At 39.0% G+C, this 20,556-nt stretch overlaps 2 protein-coding genes across 4 annotated transcripts in view; one reads left to right on the top strand and one right to left on the bottom strand.

The window, feature by feature from the left end:
* The window catches only part of LOC111346639 (uncharacterized), a 327,471-nt gene that overhangs the window by 119,846 nt on the left and 187,069 nt on the right, over window positions 1-20,556 (bottom strand). The window lies entirely within an intron of this gene.
* LOC148726281 (uncharacterized) lies at window positions 18,736-20,123 on the top strand. The gene is made up of 2 exons (XM_088728548.1): window positions 18,736-18,957; window positions 19,037-20,123. The coding sequence occupies exons 1-2, from the start codon at window positions 18,737-18,739 to the stop codon at window positions 20,121-20,123; spliced, it is 1,308 nt and encodes a 435-aa protein (XP_088584674.1). The 5' UTR covers window position 18,736.

Raw genomic sequence — 20,556 nt, 5'->3', positions numbered from 1 at the left:
CTTTGCTGTTCTACCTTGTTGAGTTCATAGATTTTGAATTACCAGGCCAGATGACATCTTTACAATACACTGTACTGTAAAGAGTGTGGATGGTGGGTCAGGCAATTTCTCTCCCCCACAGGTGTGTAGTTTATGAATGAAAATAATCCGTTCTTAGTGTCAAGAGTTTAAGTTCCTTTCCACATTTAGAAAACATGTTGGAAACGGAGAAGAAATAAAGGTGATTTTAATTAGCATTTTTAATTGATTTACTTGTATGGCTCGGTATCCAGCTACAAAATCATAGCGGCATTAGATCTGACCAACAATAAATACCTTGCGATGTACATTTGGCCACACTGAATATTTGCGAACCTAACATAGCCCCTTAACTAACCGCATAGAAAGATTTGTTTTTGAGTGTACCAAAATCACTGCTCATGCTGGGTGGCCTGTGAACAGGAATGAAATTCAACCATTCTCCTATGGTATGGCATTAATATGGTCTAGCAGATCTAAGTAGAGTTGGAGAGCTTCCTCTGCTGTTGTAGCTGGTTCTAGACCTTCATCCTCCATGATTAGATCGCAGAGCTCTTTAAAGTAGGGACATCCTTTCGCTTGTGGTTGCTCGGCACACGTATCCTGTGCGATTTCGATTTCGTCGATGTCAACAGGAGTCATGTAATCTTGACTCTCAGCTGATGCTGGAACGAAGTAGAGTACATCTGGCTTTCCCGACGGAGATTCCACATTGCTAGACGGTCGAATTCGGTGAACATTCCATTCCAGTGCAGCTCTGTGTAGTTCACTTTGTATGACATCCATGAAACAGAACTTCAGGCGGTGTATTATATCATCATCGTGATACAAACCAGAATCTCTCAAGTCCTTAAAATATGTAATCCACCATTCTGCACATCCTTGCCTCAAACGTCCCCACAATGCTTCAATTCTTTGGTTTGCTGTTGATTTCCCATCAATTATCACCTGCAAAGTCGTCAATCATGGACCGCCGAAAGAAACGCTGAATAGCTGCTAAGTTCCTGTTCTCAGATCCCCTATCTCCACGTACAATCCTTGCCGTACCTCCTAACTGTCTTGCATAGTCTAAGAAATATTGAGCTATTATACGAGGGTCGTTGTTCGAAGAGGCAACCTCCAGCCATAGCATCCTTCGACTAAAGCCATCAATTGCACAATGAATGCAGAATCCAAACGGTTTTATTTTGTCGTAGCCGTCAATGTGCCATAGGTAATTTGGTCCTTTACACCTGTAAATTCGTCGTCGTAGTCTATGCTGTGACCTATGCTCCACCCCTTCAGGATCAAAAAACCCTCAAAACATGTCGAACGACTTCCCTCGTAGTAACAAGACCGTGCTGATTGATGAGTCTCTGATGCATTGCTCGATATCCGAGAAGGCTTCCACGCCCCTTCAGTTCCTCCTCGACTGCTTCTACCACCTCATTCAAATTACTTCGACGCCGACGTCTTGTACATCCCAACCGTCTGAGTATTCTTTTCAATTGTCTTAACGAGATCCCGATACCATATACACTTACGAGAAATAATGTAATTTCAGGTGCAGTAAGCCCAAGATTGAAGTAGTCCTTGATTATCTCGTCGCGCATTCCTGCATTGTTCCTTATTGCCGGAGAGTAAGATGGAAGCACTGCCAGTGATGTAGAGCACACCGAGATGAAAGTGAAAACGGCGAAAACCTTCAGAGCTATACTGTAAAGCCAAGGCAAAACAGACTACCTATTGTCTAAATTGTTTTCAAATAAAACAACCTGGCCGGCTGATACACCAGGCAGCTAAGTCGCAAGAAAGTAGCAGGAAAGTCGCAGCTAAGTCGCAAGAAAGTAGCAAGAAAGTCGCAGCTAAGTCGCAAGAAAGTAGCAAGAAAGTCGCAGCTACGTCGCAAGAACGTAGCAAGAAAGTCGCAGCTAAGTCGCAAGTAAGTAGCAAGAAAGTCGCAGCTAAGTCGCAAGAGAGTAGCAAGAAAGTCGCAGCTAAGTCGCAAGAAAGTAGCAAGAAAGTCGCAGCTAAGTTGCCAGAGAGTAGCAAGAAAGTCGCAGCTAAGTCGCAAGAAAGCAGCAAGAAAGTCGCAGCTAAGTCGCAAGAAAGTAGCAAGAAAGTCGCATAAGTCGCAAGAAAGTAGCAAGAAAGTCGCAGCTAAGTCGCAAGAAAGTAGCAAGAAAGTCGCAGCTAAGTCGCAAGAAAGTAGCAGCTAAGTCGCAAGTGAAAAAAAAGAGAGAGGAAAGTGTATGTCCCTTTGAAGCCACCGTAGTTAAATGGCTTTTTTGGGTAAACGTTATATTTTTATAATTTGATTTCTAAAAGTGCAACTTTACCTGTGTATTGACTTGTTTCAGTCTATTTGTCAATCTACATTTTTCATCTTACTATTTTTCAGCGCTGAATATCTTTCAAGGTCTCAGTTTGAGCTTAGCGAGAACTTTAGGACGCGCAGTTGACAAGTTGTGAGAATGGTTCAAGGGTTAATTCACAAGGGCAGTTTATTTTTGGAAAGCAAAGCTTGAGATTGTTTAGAGGCAGTACGGTCTTTCCAGCAAAACCGAAGGTATAATTTCTCGCATTTTCTAGACAGGGTCAAAACTGGACTGTTCTTTATTTTTTTTTTCCGTAAAAGTGAACTGCTAACTGTGAAAATCTAAGTTTAATATACCATATGAACAGTCCACTTCAAGCGGCGTGAATTTTTTAATAGTTATTATCTTTATTTCTTAAATTTCTATTTTATAGTTTATCTATGTATTTAATTATTCTTTTAATTTTTTTTGTTTTTTAATTTTCTTTTTAGACTCCGCACTCCGTGTTTTCGGAACAGCCAATAGGCAGTTTATTTTTGGAAAGCAAAGCTTGAGTTTGTTTCGAGGTAACAGGGCTTTCCAAGGAAACCAAAGGTGTAATTCTTGACATTTTCTTGACATGGTCAAAACTGGATTATTCTTTACCTTTTTTTGCTAAAAGTGAACTGTTAGGTATGAAAATCGTGAGTTGAATATGCTATTTGGAGTGAATGAAATATACGCGATATAAACAGTCCACTTCAGGCGGTGTAAAGTTTTTAATAATTATTATTTTTATTTCTAAAATTTCTATTTCTTGTTTGTTTATGTATTTAATTATTCTTTTAAATTACTTTTAATTTTTTATCTTTTTTTTAAATATTTTTTTGTGTTTCATTTTTTAATTTTTTTTTATACTCCGCACTCCGCAGTCCGCAGTCCGCAGTCCGCACTCCTCGTTTTCGCACCAGCCTTGTCGGTGTCTGTTTCGCGCGAAGTTTCCGGTGGAGTTTGTGAATGAGAAATGCAACCCCGAAATGTTTTTATGGCACTTTATTGCCTTCTGCTTTTCATGCAGAACCTGTTCTTGCTACACCAACAATTAGTTATAGTCTTGGTTGCTAGGATTCGCCTGTTATGAATTTTGGAGGTTTTAATTTAGCTAAGAAGACGCTGCCATCGCCGTCGTTTTCACTACAGGGAGCCCAGACAAGCGACGAGTCTAGTTGTTTATTCGAAATATTAAGGAATGTATGGGAGAATATTGAAGAGTCTTATTATCGTAAACTTATATCATGAAATGTCTGAGTTAAAGCTCAAAATAAATACGATAAGAAGACGCTTCAATATTCTCCCATACATTCCTTTATTCTACCATACATTCCTTTATTCTACTGATTTTAACCAAGTTGAAATCAGTAGAATAAACAAGCAGACTCGTCCCTTGTCTGGGCTCCCTGTGTTTTCACCCGCACTGGATATTTCCTCGCCCTGCAGAATCTTGGTTCCAAATCCATCTGCACCTGTTCAGCGCCATTTACCTGAGATCAACTGCTCGTAAAGTGACTCGTTCCTGGAGCTGTATCGACGTTGGAAAGTGGTTCACAAGTGGGAACTGCAGTGAAATAAGCTCAAGGATAAGTTCCATCAATCAATATGCTGTTTCTTCAGTGATGTAGCTGGCACTGTGTATGCGTATGTTATTTCTAGTGTGAACATCCTTGTACTTGTTTTCATCCTCGTGCTAATAGGGACCTAAAGAAACCACGACGGCGACGCCAAGGAAGACTTCGATTAAAAAATAAATTTCTACCCTTAGTTAAAATTTCAAAAATGGCTGCAGGAGATTACTGTCTCGTACAGCGCAACAGCTCAACTTCAGCATGACGTATAAAGTAGCCGTTGAGTTTCAAATAGAAATTAAAATAATTTGCCGTCGCGGTTTCGGTTCGCAGACGACGCAAATTTTGACGATTTCACGTTGCTGTTTTGCATAGGACGGCTAAGAAATGTAAAAAGTTTGAAAACGCACGTGCTGAGCTATTGTTCTGCCAGTTAGATCTCTTGTTTTTCCACGTCCTCGTTGACGTCGCCGTACTCAGTTGCAACACAAGCATAACCATAAAAATAACAAGCTAATGTGCAGGTGTGTGGGCACAGCTGCAACATGACATGACATGAGCACAAGCACTCAGTAGATAAATAAGGACATGGTTGGTATAAGCAGTATATAGTGCTTGCTGATTGCCTGAAAGTCTTTTGCTTATGTTTATCCTTACGCTTATGCCAACCAAGTCTTAACTAGACAGTATAAGCATAAAAAAAGGCAACTAAGTTGTTAAACAGGCGTTAATTGACACAGTTCTAGTTGAAAATTTATTAAGTAGATAATGATAAAACTTATTTTTAAAATGATGAAGGGTTTCAGCCTGCACTATGTCTCTGGAAGATCGTTCCAGATTGGAACTATTCTAATAACAAAAGAATACTTATAACAATTGAGTCTCGCGCTTTTAATGTATAATTTAAAGGGGTGATTCGCTCTTGTGGAACCACCTTTTGAGAATTCTAAGAAATCATAAAAATTCAAATGATAATAACCAAAGACGAACTAGTTGCACTCAATTAAAGATAGGTAAATTCTACTATCAGATGGCGACGACCACTTTACGAAAACAAGGTAATTCTGGCTTTATCAACTGAGTTGATAATGTTATTTGGCCACCGTAAAGAGTTTTGCAACTGACGTTTCGAGCGTTAGCCCTTCGCCATTCGCTCTGACGAAGGACTCACCGTCCAAATGTCAGCTTTGAAACTCTTTAGGGTGGCCAATTTACTTTGTCAACTCAGTTGAATAAAACCCAAATAACCTTGTTACTCCCAACCACGCAGCAGTACAGCTTCTTTAGAAACTTGCCCCCTTTATCCAATTATGAAAACTATAGACCACTTTCATAAACGGCTGCCGGATTAATATTCTTTTGTTTAAATTTAAATTAGCCCTTCTGGCCTCGTTCTCCAATACAAAATTCAAAAGAATACATTATCTAAAGCGAGGCCAGAAGGGCTAATTCAAATTTAAACAAAAGAATATTAATCCGGCAGCCATTTATGAAAGTGGTCTATTCGCTAATTTTTATGTCTACCTTCGTACATTAGTGAAGCTTTGTAAGTGTTGTTAGGTTATCAAATGAAATGAGAAAATATCAAGGCCGGCAATGACTTCAGCTAAAAGGTGAGATTGAACTTGACTGATTTATAATTCTCTTTTCATGAGGTAGTAACGATAGGTGAGTGGTTGGGGTGGAGAATCAAGAATAGGATGATTTTTCTTTTTGTCCAAGAAGTATGAATAGCTCCTCCAACAGAACTTGCCAGGTGGGAGGCACAATGAGCCATACCATTGTTTAAATAATAAAAAATAATCATTTCCTGGGATGCAGATTCCAAACCTCAATTAGAAGCTGCTTGCCATCAGAACTACCTTCGTTGAATTTTTGTTCAATCAAATTGTAGCGTGCTGCAAATACCCCGCATTTGACGACTAGAGTGGGTTTCCTTAGAAACGAGCGTTGTTTAGCCATAAGTACAAGCTGTAGTTCAAATCATGCAACTGTAAACCTTATGAAAAATTCCTATTTTTTTCGGATTTTGCATCGATCATGGGGTGAATGCCCTGAGAGCGGGGTCGATGGCCGAGGCCGACGGAATTTGCGCGCTCAATCGGACATGCAGATCATCTGTAGACATGCTGTGATACTTTAAACACTTCGAACAGACGACTCCTTTTTCTTTATACCACCAAGAGAACTTGAACTGCTATTCTCTTTATAACAATCAATGAAAATAACAGTAAAAAACAAAAACAACAACAAAAACAAAAAGGCAAGAAAACAAGGACAATATCTGCCGCTAGCTCAATTTGCTTCAAGGGCTCAAAGCGCCTTCTTGGAAACACCAATTGTCACCTACCAAAGCTGAAGACACAACTGACGTTTGCTTTTTTCGTTCCCCACCCCTTGTAAGTGCTGAGTATCTAAAGCGGCACCAGAAGAAAAGCAACCAGGAGCAGTAGGTCACTATTTCTGTGGAAGGCAACAGATAATTAAATAAGTAACATTATAAGTCAAATCCACGCTTAAAGAGATAAGTGTTAAGATTAGATGATGAAAGCGTGATCAGGAGTGGTACTTTATTCCAAAGCCCTGGTGTCGCCACGGAAAAAGCCTTTTCACGATACGTTTTAAGATTCGCTCTAGGCTCATCAAGCAACCTGTTGTTTGAAGATCTTAGTGTGCGACGAAAGTCATTGTACCGTCATGATAGTAATAGTAATAGTAATCAAATTTTAATGTCTTTACGCGGAGCATGGTTACCCATATTGTTTGGGACCTCCATTTATTCGTCCCTATCCGTGAAGACTAGAATATCTAAACCATTTCTTGATGTTATAGAAAGGCAGCATATTTTTCTCAATTATTTTAAGGCCTTGAGTATTGGTCCGGCCGGGGCTCGAACCCTCGACCTCCCGCAACACAGTCCAGCGCTCTATCCATTGAGCTATCCATTGAGCTAACCGGGAGGCGGTTAAATGATAGGTTATTAATGTAATCTGGGGCCAGTCCACTCAGAGCTTTGAAAGATTTTTGTGTCCACTGAAATTCTTCTAATAAGCCTTCATTATCAGATGGTCCATAAATTGTGTTGCGACTGCTTTTTCCGTTAATTTGGACAAAAAGTATAAACTCGAGACAGGACGAAAGTTGGGAAATGGTTCATGACCAGCTCCACTCTTTTTTAACAATGGTTTCAACATGGCAACCTTGAATCTATCAGGTACTTGGCCACTTGCAGGAGACAAATTAACTACATGAGTGATCACCGGAAGCAGATTATGATGGCACCTAATTGTAATCACCACTAGGAATGCAGTTGAGCAATGCTACTGATAGAATGTATGCTACTTTTACTAGCACGATCCATAAAGGGCTACAAGGGGCCAGTCGAGTTCTCATGTTGAAGATTGGAGTTGCTCATAAGAAAGATACCACGAACGTGTCATATTTGGTTTTCCCCTAAGTCAAATTTTAAAAAATATGTCTATCATATTCTCTATCGCCATTTTTTTGTCTTAGTCAAGTTGCACTAACAGAGCTGAACCGAGATATTAGGTGAAACAAAGATTAAGGGCGGGTTCTTTAAACAAAGTTTAGCCGTTGTTTAAAAAAAATCGTCTTCAATTTAGCCGAGCCTTTTAGTTGAACATTTTTTTTTTTGGAACAGTGTCAAGAGGGTCAAAAGCTAATAGTGGAAGCACCTTCATCGTATCTAATGACATCAATTCTCCTTTAGAGCATCCCCAAGGCTCACTGCTTGCGAAAGACCGCGGTTTGGGTGAGACCTCGCGTGAGTAACAGTAAACGCCCAATCTGTGAACCAGTCTTATTTCAGATACAGCACGGCAACTAACTCCTAAAGGGTCAAAACTCGCGGCGCATACATAAGCTGGGTTCTCAAATAGGAGTTAACCTCGTACCTTATCTCTCGACCCAGCTCTCTACATGTAATTCGTCCAGAACACAAAGCTGGACATTTTAAACGAGGACGACTAATTTAGACAACGATCAGTACAGTGTAATGGCTGACAGTACAGACAAAAAATTGTTTAATAAAAATAAAAGAAAAAAGTATCTCATTTTTGCAGTACTCAGAAGGGTGTATTTTCACCAAGTAATAACCCAGAATCGGATGAGAGGAGATTTTCCTCTTTTCTCTTTCCTCGAGAAAACTCTCGCTAAACGTTTCTGTCCTAAAGCCTCCTTAGTCGCTCATTAGCCTCACCGAAGAATATCCACCCACCCCTCCCCAAGTCTTACTTGTCACTACCCTTGAGCAGTCTGCACCCACAAACCAAGTACAATGAACCATGTAACAAGCAAAAAAAATTTCTTGCAAAATCTTTGCGATTTTATGTACATTGAGCGTTGCTTTCACTCCTATGACTATAATACTTTAACTACTTGGTAAGTCTTTGATCCAAAATAAAGATTTGACTTGCAAGCATTAATTTTAGTTAAAAAAGCGCTAATTTTACTAAGAAAAGAAGGACAGGTGTAAAGCTGATCGGTGTGTCTGAGCTATTGCTTGAAGACTTTCCTGACATTCATGATTTGTAGACCTAGGCAGTTCTAGTGTGGTTAGCTTACAGCTTGGATGCGGTAAAGCTTCACAGAGACTGGCAACACCGGTATCAGTGATCAAATCACCCTTTAGTTTTAGCGTAGTCAGCTTACAGTTTGGGTGCTGTAAAGCTTTACATAGACTGGCAACACCGGTATCAGTACTTCTATGAATCTCCAGTTCTAGAGTGCTTAGCTCACAACTTGGATGCTGTTAAGCTTCACATAGCCTGGCAACACCGGTATCAGTGATCTCATTAATCCTCAGAATTAGTGTTATTAGCTTACAGCATGGATGCTTTAAAGCTTCACATAGAATGGCAACACCGGTATCAGTGATTGGTATAAACAGCAGATTTAGTGCGGCTAACTTACTCACTACTAATCTTTTAATAACATCAACGCATTCAACAGTCAATGTTGAGTGAATTACAGACTCGTTGTAATCCAGACAGTCTTGGCGGTGATTCGTAAAGTTCCAACTTCTTAACAGTAACGAACTTATCAGAACATCTGTGTTGAGCCTTTCCAGCTTCCTCTTTATTCAGCTCACTGAAAATGTCCAACACAAATGATAATGCAATGCAGTGAACATCTGATAAACGGTCAAAATACATGACACCGTATGAACTACAGAATGCTTTGGGATGGTTCCTAATGAATTTTTTTGCGAATTTTCTGTCTCGATACTCACTAAAACACCTTGCTCTGAGAAATTCAATAACAGACTCTGAAACTTGACGACTAGTTAACAACTCTTCCATCAGTTTCTCATTTCCCTCAACTGACAAAATTCCAGCCATGAATTGGAAAACCATTGCAGCGCATTTCTCGTTTGGAATGCGATTTTCCTTTACAAACCAACGAGCGGCCAAGAATTCTTGAACAGTGGGTTGCGTGAAGCTGAAATGTCTCGTGGTTGTAATCGATGCAGTCCTGAAAGGCTGACCACAGTAAAGAAGACCGCTACCTTTCAGTTTGCTGACTTCTTCCAATTCAAAACCGCCCTATATCTCGCTTTCATCAAATGTTGGCTTACTTTCAAGCAGCAGTTTAGCCGCTAGTTCTGATAATTTCTCTAATGTGTTTTTGATGACCGGAGGAGGCTTGAATTGTTCAGGAATTTCTTTCTGTCTGTATTCTGACTCGGCGCAGTGCTTAAGTTCAAAAATATCAATAACTTTTGTGTAAATGTCGGTTGTTGAAACAAGAAGGCCATGAGGATTTCCTGATTCGGTTAGGGTATACTCCATCTCAAAGCACAACAGATAACAGAGCATAGGAATATGAGCAAACTGACAAGGTTGGCATTGTTCATGACATGTTCAAGCACAGCGTTCTTTATCTCTTCGTTTTTATTGAAGTACTTTTCAGTGTACTCTTTGAGTGTTCTGGCGAGAATCCCGCAATTTCCACGTACCGTTTAAAACGGATTCCTCCCAACTTGTCCGACTCATCAGGCCACGAGGTAATCAAGACGTAAGTCCCTTTTAGGATTTTCCCTTTGATGAGTTTTGAACATAATGCGGTCACCGGCATTTTATGTCTAGCGTCGTTGGGATGCTCTTCTAAGTTTCCAGTGATGTAGTCTTGCTTTGGATACTCATCATAGCCGTCCATGATGATTATAAACTCCTTGGGATGCTTTACAATGTAATCAAACGTAAAGTCATCAATGTTAGAGTCGTCATCCAGTAGCGACGAGAAGGTTAAGATTTCTCTTAAAGTTACATAGTTATTTTCAAACAAATTCAATTGACGGAAAGAAAACAAATACACACAAATCAATCTGAGAACTTTAGTGTTTTCTCGTTCTTTAAATAATTCATTCTTCGCCCAGTCGCGAACAATCTTTTGGCAAAACAGAGATTTCCCAATCCCTGCTTTCCCAAAGACAAGAATAGAATTAGGATTCTCCTCATCATCGCTCATGCTGGGAAATATTTCATAGCAGTACTTAACTGGAGTACCACTGACTTTTCCGTAATACTCAAGGTCTTCCCTCCTTGTATTTGTCCTGCCATTCCCGATGAGTGCTTTTCTTTCATGTTGTATGAGAAGATTAGTGAATACTTCATCTGTTTTAGCGTTGGAAATGGTGTGAGAGGTAAGCAGCTTGGGTTGGAACTCCGTTTCATCTATAATGGAAGTCTTCAACGCTGTGATGTAAGCACTTATGGCTAAAGGAAAAGAGAAAATAGTTAGTAAATAATACGAACGAATAATACAGTTTAAGTACTTTTAGAACATAGCTAGCAGAGTCGCGCAATCAAATTCATTATACGTAAGCGTGCTCAAAATCCCGATGTTGCAAGCTGATAGCGTCAGCAAATCCGACTTCGCCAGAAATTTTTTTTTCGCGCGAGCGGCCACTGTTAGCGCGGGGAAAACTAATATATTTCGCTACAATAATGGATACAAACAGAGACTCGACCTACTAGTCCGAAAACGATGACAATGTTTCGACCTTTTCCCTTGGGCTAGTGTTCTTAAATGAGGCAGAAAAAGAGAGAAACAAAGATAAAGGAGACTCGGCATCAGCGCCGTCACGATTCGCTTCAACTGATATTGTTGTCCGTTTTTCGCGTCGGATTTGATGCACAATTCCACCGGATGTTCTAAAACAATTGGTTCATGCTTTCAGCTGTGCACTATCGAGTTATGGTTACGGCTCTCGCCTCGGGCAACTCTTACGCTTCTTTTGTGCTCTCCAAACTTCCTGCGTGCTCCATAACTCGATAGTGCACGCCATAACTCGATGGTGCACGCTAAAGCTTGAACCAATTGTTAATCATCCTAACTCCCTTGTGTATGGACTTACGGCTGATAATGCGAACATGAGGAAATGCAGTTTAAATACTTTCCATTGAATTCAACACAAGGAGAGTAACTAGCACAGAGCTGAGTACCTGAAAAGTGTCTATTGTGTCTATCTTTAGTTTAAATATACGTCGATGAGGTTCCCTCAAGAGCAGGATATCTCAGACCTGGTTTACACTAAAGCAGATTTCTTTTTCCGAATCGTGACCAATGTGGGACCTTTTGGTAATGGATTCAGTTAACCTTTAAAACATCAATTTGCAATCAAATCAACGTTCCGATACTTTAGAGATTTAAAGAAAGCCGCCGAGGTGGAGTTAAGAGAAGATATTTGTATCCGAAGACTTTAAAAAAATGTTTTAAAGTCTTCTAAGTCTACTTTACTTTACTTTATGGGAAAGTCTGCATTTATAGTCGGTGACAAAATTGTCAACATATCAGTCTTTCTCTTGCCCCCGCTAAGCTAACCTATTTGCCTGAATAGTCCCAGGCTCTAAGAGAAATATTAACATTATCAGATATCAGATGTTGAAATAATTATTGAAACAGTTGTTGAGACGATTGGCTCCGTTCTCATCTAGTTTGGGAGGAATGTTGAGCTGAAAAATCTGGTTAAAACGGTTTCACGGTGGAACGTCGCTAGATTCATCGGTATGTGTAATGAATTCGAATTCCCTAGCAACACAGCTCCCCTCTACCCCCCCCCAAATAAACCAGTGGATATTTTAGTTTTATTAATTACTTCTCTGACACTTCCCAACTTGCTGATTTTTTTTAAGATAGGTGGGATTGAAAACACTGAGAGGCAGTTTTTGACCCCCCCCCCCCCCTTTGTAGTGGCAAAGTGGCAAATAAAATAATGTAAAAACCTTCTGAAACCTTCACTATCTTACTGAACAAAGAGATCACAGGCATGAATTGCCAGGGAAGAACTCTGAAGGAGGCACCATTTATAGGATGCTGAGCTTGCAGATCATAGGCATGGTTTCCTAAGATGGATCTAACTCGAGGACTATCCATGAGGTGCTGAATATGGAGATCATAGGCATAGTTTTCCATGATGGATCTATGCAGGGGACACTATCTATGAGGTGCTTAACATGAATATCCTGGGTATGAATTGTCAGGAACAAATTATGCAGGGGAAACTATCTATAGGCATGCTGAACATGGATATTAAAGACATGGATTGCCATGTAAGAATTATGCAAATAATACTACCTATAAGGTTCTGAGCTAGAGATCCTCCCTGGATTCCCAGGGAGGATCTATGCGGGAGACTGACACTACATATCAGGTACTGAACATAAAGATCATAGACATGGATTGCAAGGGAGGAACCATCATCATTAGGAGACAATATCTCTATTGGGCAGACACTGCCAGGAGATAATATCTCTATTGGACAGCCACTGCCAGGAGATAATATCTCTATTGGACAACCACTGCCAGAAGATAGTCTCTCTATTGGAAAGACACTGTCAGGAGATAATATCTCTATTGGACAGCCACTGCCAGGCATTGCCAGGGATAGGGCTCGTGTGCTTTTTCAGGAACCCAATTCAAGGACTTTTAAGGACTTTTTAAATCATTTTTTAAAGACCTTGGCTCTCAAATTAAAAGACCTTTTACATTAAATAGGAACTAATAGAAATAGAAATATTATATCACGTGTCAAACATCATAATCGGATGCGGGATTTGAAAGGAAAACTCGCTCTCGCGATTTGTGTTAAAAAACTTACACTTTCCACACCAAAAGTAAACGAAAACTTCGACTTTGATTCATCTACACGGACTTTCAAGGACTTTTCAGAATTTTTCAAGGACCTGAGTATAAATTTAAGGGTTTTAAAGTTCTTGAAAACAAAAGATTAAATTCAAAGACTTTTAACGAGCGTGAGAATTGCAGGACAGCCCCAACATACCACCCAGGAAAAATATTCCAAAGAACACATGGATAAAGTAGAAGCAGCGAAAAGTCTTTCTGATTTTTACATTGCCTGTTGATCTTTGGATCTTTCAAAGGGTCACAGCACCAAATATTGCAAAGCCAATCCAACATGCACACAAAACAGTAAAGGTTAAGGTCACAACATTCTGAGGTATTAACCCATGAGGCTTGCTGATTGTGTCAATGTAGTTGTTATAGCAAGATTTTCTGATAAAATCACTGGGTTCGGGATCGCAGCTGAACTTAAGTCTATCACTGGCATAATAAACTTGTAGAGTGACAAGAATGGCACTCAGCAATGTAGTGAAGAAAATACTCTGAAATCCTCCAAGAGCAGTTTGTGACTTGACAATCAGTTTACACCACGTGTTATCAGCCATCTTCCATGAAGTATCAGTACCTAACAAGGCGCACAAGGAAAATAATTATTAAAAATAATTTTAATGCACCAAATGACTTGATGATTTGCATAAGTTCAACCTCTCTGCCAAGCCTACCTAGAAAAGAGCTTTTCCAAAACTTATTTAAAATTCCTCTGAATACATCAGTATTCAAAGGCAATTTTTTGCTGAGCAAACATAACTGGACTCTGCAAAATAATAATTAATGAGTCAGTCAACATCGATATCTGATGCAAACACTGCTAAATGTAACATCATATTTGCTGATCTCAGAACAAATAAACAGATAGTTAGCAAATAAGAAAAATCTTATTTTGTGCACGATCTTCGCAGTAAAGAGCGCTATTTAAGCAAAAGTAAATATCAGGCCTGAAAAAATTCACGCCTGTATAGGATTCAAACCACCGACCTCTGCAATACTAGTGCAGCGCTCTACCAATTGAGCTAACAAGCCAACTGGGAGAGGTCATAAAATTGGTCCAATATAAACCCATAAGATTGCTTAAATAGGGCTCTTTACTGCAAGGATCATGCACAAAATACGTTTCTATAACCCCAGTTCAGATATATGAATTTCATATATTCCTTGTGTAAGAAGAATCTTGTCATCTTGTCTTCAAAAAACATGCAGAAGGTGTAAGGCGGTTTGTTTGTCAATCACAAAAATAGCAAATCCATGTTAAACTTACATGTAGGTGCTGTCAAGGGAAGAGAATGTTACCAGAATGCTGGCCAGCATGGCATGCAAGGTCCAGTGCGAGGCATGAAGACAAACTTTTCTCATTGATAAATCTGCCGCAGAATTCTGACAGGCCTGGAATACATATAACTCCGCTTGTTCAAAGCTAGTTACATATTATTATGCAAAGTTTCATGTACAATATCTCAGGATTAATTTTAATGATCTTGATCCTTGGATTTTGGGCATTTCATAAAAGATATCCAAGCCAGTAAATTGTGAGGAGATTTTTACCCTTCTGCCTTCCCTTCTGCAATGTTGTTTGCAGCCAGTGCCCTCACACTAAGTTCAGTGCCCATTGTTTTGGCCACAATCTTTTCCCATAACCTATCCACGCCAGACAGTGAGTGACATGAGCAATTAATAATGAACAGTTACAAATTAAAAGTGGAAACAATTTTAATTAAAAGAATGCCAACTGTAACAAATGCAAAAAATGCAACAACGTATTTGTAATACTTACAATAAAAAAAAAAACCGAGGGATTTGTTTGTAACTAAAATAATATCTTTACTATTTAACAAGAGAATATTAACTGTATTTTATCATATTTTGCTTAATCATCATGGGTTACAGCCATTCCTGTCACATTCAATGAATTTCTCTTAATACCAAAGTGAACTTTGGCACAAAATCCTTTAAGGCTGATTTGCACAAGACAAAATCCGTAAAAATAACAAGCAACAAGGAACTTCAATTTTCACAACAAAGAATGTAAAAGGATTTGATTCTACAAAAAACACACCAGCCAAGGACACATAAAGTGGTTGGGAGAGAAAGTCAAAATGTGTTGGTTTGATCCATGCTCTTGTGTCTCCAATATATATTGGCGGCCGCAATCAGATGTTACATTATGACTGTTGGTATGCATGCAAGCATTTCCTCCAGAAGTAAAACAATCCTTAACCATTCCACTCCCGAGATCTCATTAGCAATTCTCCTTATTATGTTCAATACAATTCTTATGATGTTGGTTTGGAGAAATTCGTAAATTGGATCAACTAATGATCCTATATTAATTGACATTAAATTTTTTCTTTCATCTCATCACCTGTCTGCTTGATATCGTATCGATATTGTAAAAAGAAATTCTATCTTAGTCACTTACAGGGTGTTCCTTAGGTATCCGAGATTGGAGAATTCTCCGACAACTACGCAGAATTCTCCGGTTAATTTAGATGGCCAGTTGGGCTATATTATTTAATCAGATGTGGAGCCGCAATGAACAAGGATTATATTTGGCAAAAATGCTCTCTTTCTTGAAGAAAATGAATGGAACGTTTTAAACAAACAAATAAACAGTGTTCGTTCAAATAAATTAAATAAATTTTTTCTTTGTGAGTCATGTCATGGACGTAACACACCTTCACAGTAGTCATATTTTTATAAATTTTAAAGACCTGCTAACGTGAATTAAACTTAAAGCTACTGACTTTGAATGGATAAATAGGTAGGGAATGAAAATATAAATGAACTTTATTCAAGTGCTGGGAGTATTAACCTAGAAAATAAGAATGAATTGGGACACGCAAATATATCGAAAAACTTCTTGACGACCTGCAGGTGTGTAAGTACTGTTACGTACGAAAATTCTTGTTCTAAGAGTTAAAGAGTACGTTGAGAAAATAATCGAGAAAGACATGGAAAGAAAACTTGGCCAAATTCTTGTGTATAAACTGAACTTAATTCACCAGAGAAAACAAAAAAAAAAAAAAAACATTTTTGTGTTATGAGCAACTATCATAATGCAAATTTATTGTCTTCTCGGATAGGGACGAATAAATGGAGGTCCCGTCTCCTGCAGGGTTGGGGTAGGAGACGTAAATTTCCCACACACGAGATTACTGTGTGATGGATGTTCTCCCCTGGGGTGGGATGGGTGGGAGGGTGGACTAGCACGAATGGTTCGTATGTTCCTTTCTAGTCCTTCCCACTGCAAGTGTTTCACAAGGTCCGGAAGAGCTTAGTTTGAACGCATGAATTACTTTTTTAAACTTAATTCTTACATTATTAAATATAAATTTTTATCGCTTCATACAGTTAATAAGCCCAGTACCGCATTTTTTTTTAGTCCTTTTTCACCAGATTTCCATGTCTCCTACGTGGTCGCTGTTCGCACTCTATACAAGTCGAAATTTCTAAAATAAATAACCGCTAGTTAGCCAGCGCAAAACGAAGCTTTCCGAGCGAAGCCGCGTATTATTTACTGTACACGGATCTTGGCATCTTACGAGCTCTTAGTCTTTAGTAGTGTGGTCCATACCTTGCGTAACGCAACTGTAACGCAACTGTAACGCAACTGTAACGTGAGGATAATTAGAAATTAAAATTGTCGAAGGTATTAACGAGTCATTTAGCCGCAAAGTGAGTTTAACCATTGTTCAACAAACCGCCATCTAAGCTATTTTGATTTTGGCTGCTTGTACCATGTAAACCTTGCTAATTATTAAGAGAATAAAGAAGGTGAGACGTTGACTAGAAAATCATTTATCTGCCCAAAATAATGCAGGTACAACACGTTAGGTGACGACAGTGAAAGGAATTTAAAACGCTTAAAGTTTGTAAACTCCGTCCTTATAAAGAAAAAAAAAAGATGACACGGACTGTCGTACTTGTCGGTTTACAAATTTAACTATATAAATTGATAGTGCCTCAAAGATTAGCAGAATGGACAAACACGGTGAGAACACAATTTACCCTCAACGGAGTAGCCATAATGATTTCCTTTGCATCATACAGGATCGCTGCTATTTTTTCAAAAAGCTTATGATTGCTACCTTCAGAACCGCATGATTTCAAGAGCGGCCTGTGTTTGGCAAGCTGTTTTAAGAAAAGAAGGAATTCGGAAATGAAGAAAAAAAACTCAAACACAGTTTTAAATGATGGACTAAAAGTCGAGATATTCCTTTATGTTCGACGATTTAGTTGCACTGATCTTGAGTATCGCATGTCGGCCGGGCGTGAGGGTGAGTTAAAAAGTCTTAAAGCCTAGGAAGTACTTCTTGTGGAAAGCGAAGGCAACTTTAACCGTAAGAGGCGTGCTATAAAATTGGTACGATCACCGTGTTCTATCGTGCAAAGTTGCAAGCAAGATCATAACACTTCCCTTTGTTTGTACCGTGCGAACCAAGACAATGGCTGCGAAGTTAATGAGGCAAGTAGCCTGAGGATCAGGCTCTCTCAAGGGGAGGGGAAGGGAGGAGAGCCTGACACAAATCTATATCGAGAGCCATTCCGCCCCCTTGTAGTTCGTGACGCGTGACAAAACCTTTCAGCCAATCAAAACCTTTTCCGGTTTCCCTGATATTCGAGATGTGGGGTCATATATCAACTGTCCTCAAGAGTTGAATTAAAACGCTCGCACAAACGAACGTAAACACAAATCGATTCGGACTCACCAAGTTTCAACAGTATGTGCTTCGTCGACAGCCAAGACCGACGCATCCATCAAAGAACCAGATTTAAGTTCCTGTTTGTTTCCTTCGGATAACCCCCGCTCAGCACTACCAAAGATTATTTCTGCATTCGCTAAGGTTCCTTTGTTGCTCGAGTCTAATGTCACAGCTTTTATTCCATATTCTACGAGCTTATCGACTTTTTGGCGTCGAATAAGTTCGAGAGGTTTAATTATAATTATCTTAAAGTCCTTTCCTTTCTTCTTTACATCTTTCCAGATGAAACAGAACAACTTTGGTAGAATCTGGTAAATGAACTTTTCCTGCAACCTGTAGGAAGGACGCCGAGAACATCTTGATGGCACAAAACTAGTTTTTTTATGCATTCGAGTTGACTCGACTTCAAAGTCATTCCTGGAAAATATTCTAGAGCAGTCTGAAGACACTTTAGAAACTTGTTTTCGCTCATTATTAGAGACGTCGAAGAGCAATTATTGAATCTCGGCATTTCAAGATGGCGTCGTCACAAACAGTGACTAGCGACTAAATACAGGAATGGCTGCGACCTGTAATTGGATGATAAAAATAGTAAAAGTTAATAAGTTACATCTTAACTCCTTGCACGTGAGTATTATTTAATCGTGTGTCTCCATGCGGAACGGTGAAATAACAATGCGAGCGAAAACACCAATGTGTAAAACAAGAAATGATTACTTACATAACGAGGAGAGGGCCTATCTTGTTTTGCGAGGTCGTTCAACGGTGATCCGACGATGACTAAGTTATCCGTTGACAAATTTCTCTGACTAAACTCAATTGGTCAGTCTTGGCTCAGTTCAGGCAAACGATCAGAGACCGGAGCCATTCCTGTATTTACTCGTTCCAATGGCTGTTATTACGTCTGAGCCAGCGATTCAGGAGTCATCACACGGGAACGAGGCTATTGGGTCAAGAAATGTTTCAAGAACTAAATCAAAGGAAAGATATGGAAACCCACGAGGAATCACAGCCGAAATATGCTTTTTTTTCGGCTGAAGAGAAACTACAGTTGTTGAATGGTAATTGTCCCCGAAACATTACTAAACAGGTCTTAAGATCATGGTTGTCCTATCGAGTAGGAACCTCAAAAAACGGGAGTGCTTCTGCGGATGGAAACAAACGAGAACTGGTTCAAAGGTACGTAAAAATAATTAAAATATCATTGATATTTTGAGGATAGTTTTAGACGGTAATTAAAACCATCTTTGTTTTTCAGGGTCGTAAGCTATATTAAGAATGGCTGGGACGCGAATTTTACTGAAAAATGGATGCATCTGTCAGGAGAATCGAACGAGAACTTAAAGGAAAATTCGGCAAATGCTAACGAGGAGCCAACAGGGAAAGATATACAAAATTTCCTGCCTTCAACAACGTGGACCGAATTGAAAAAATGCAACAAACTGCCAGAGTTTTCTATTGCAAATATGATGAGCTACTTTATTACTAGGCGTGCAAGAGACGATGAAAGTAATAAAGACTATAAAAGCTTAAACTGCAAAGCTTTTGGTCTTTTCAGACATGGTCACGTCCAGAATATTAAGGTTGCGAATGAGGATGGCAAGTATTTTATCCAATGCGAATGCTTACCTGAGATGAAAAAAACTCTAAAATATAAGATCCAAATGACAGTAGACGGTTCTGGTGATATAATATATGGAAACTGTAATCCTTGTCCAGCTGGTAAGCCACCACTTGCATCATGTAAACATTTGGCAGCTCTATGCTTTGCTCTTGAAGAGTACATTAGACTTGGTCGTAGTCAAGAATTTCTTACCTGTACAGAAAGATTGCAGAATTGGAATCAACCACGAAAGCGAAAGCTGGAGGCACTCTCAGTATACGACATTGATTTCAGTAGAAAAGTTTTTGGCACAGAGAATTTAAAACACAATAAAGCACTGCACGAACCAAGACTTTGCATCTATAGAGAACCAAGTACAGAGAAGGCAAATCAGACCTTGCTTCAAGAAATCTCGAGAGAAAGTCTAAATTGTGGATTTTACTCTATTTTATCAAAAGAGCCACTATGTCCAAGTAGTTTAATTGTCTCACCCATAAAGGAACAACCAATGTCATTGGAAGAAATACATGCAAAAGCTAAAAGAATTAAGTCAAATCTTTTTGTAGGAGAAAAAGAAAGAGAATTGATAAGCAGAGCAACAAAAAATCAAAGTGATTGTCAAAAGTGGTTTGAACACAGGAAAACAAGAATTACTGCATCGAAATGCAAGAGAGTACTTCAGAGACCAGACAGTTTGCAGCAGGGGAATTTGCAAGAGGACTGTTCATGGCCTGCTTATTAACACAAATCACCCATACCATTTTCAAGTTCAACAACAACTATTTTGTGTTGGTTTACAGTGGGCTGATCTGGTGATATCAGATCTAAAGGAAATGATCATAATAAGCATCAAAAATAATTTACAATTTAGAAGAGAAAGTTATCCCAAAGCTAGAAAGTTTTTATGATAACTATATTGCTGTAGAACTTGCTTATCCACGGTTAACTTTAGGTCTTCCCAGGCTTGGAAAAGTATCAAGATTAATGTAACAGTGTACTTCAGTCTTTTTTAGAACTCGACATGACAGTGGAATCACTATCTATAAATTATTTCACTTTTGCATGATCTCAAAATTATGATTACTGATGTTGTGTTTTTTGAAATATATCGTTTTAAATATGGATATTATTGTCTCATTGACAGAGAAGTGAATTTCTATTGTAATAATTACTTT

This window comes from Stylophora pistillata, chromosome 7, assembly GCF_964205215.1.
Source record: "Stylophora pistillata chromosome 7, jaStyPist1.2, whole genome shotgun sequence".
NCBI lineage: Eukaryota > Metazoa > Cnidaria > Anthozoa > Scleractinia > Pocilloporidae > Stylophora > Stylophora pistillata.
Note: the sequence above shows the minus strand (reverse complement) of the source record. Positions and strands in the feature narration are given on the sequence as shown.

Bases quoted from the DNA above. Each gene is read 5' to 3' on its own strand.
- LOC148726281 (XM_088728548.1), top strand. From the start codon at position 18,737: ATGTTTCAAGAACTAAATCAAAGGAAAGATATGGAAACCCACGAGGAA. The intron at 18,958-19,036 runs GTACGTAAAAAT...TTTGTTTTTCAG, and splicing joins AAACGAGAACTGGTTCAAAG to GGTCGTAAGCTATATTAAGA.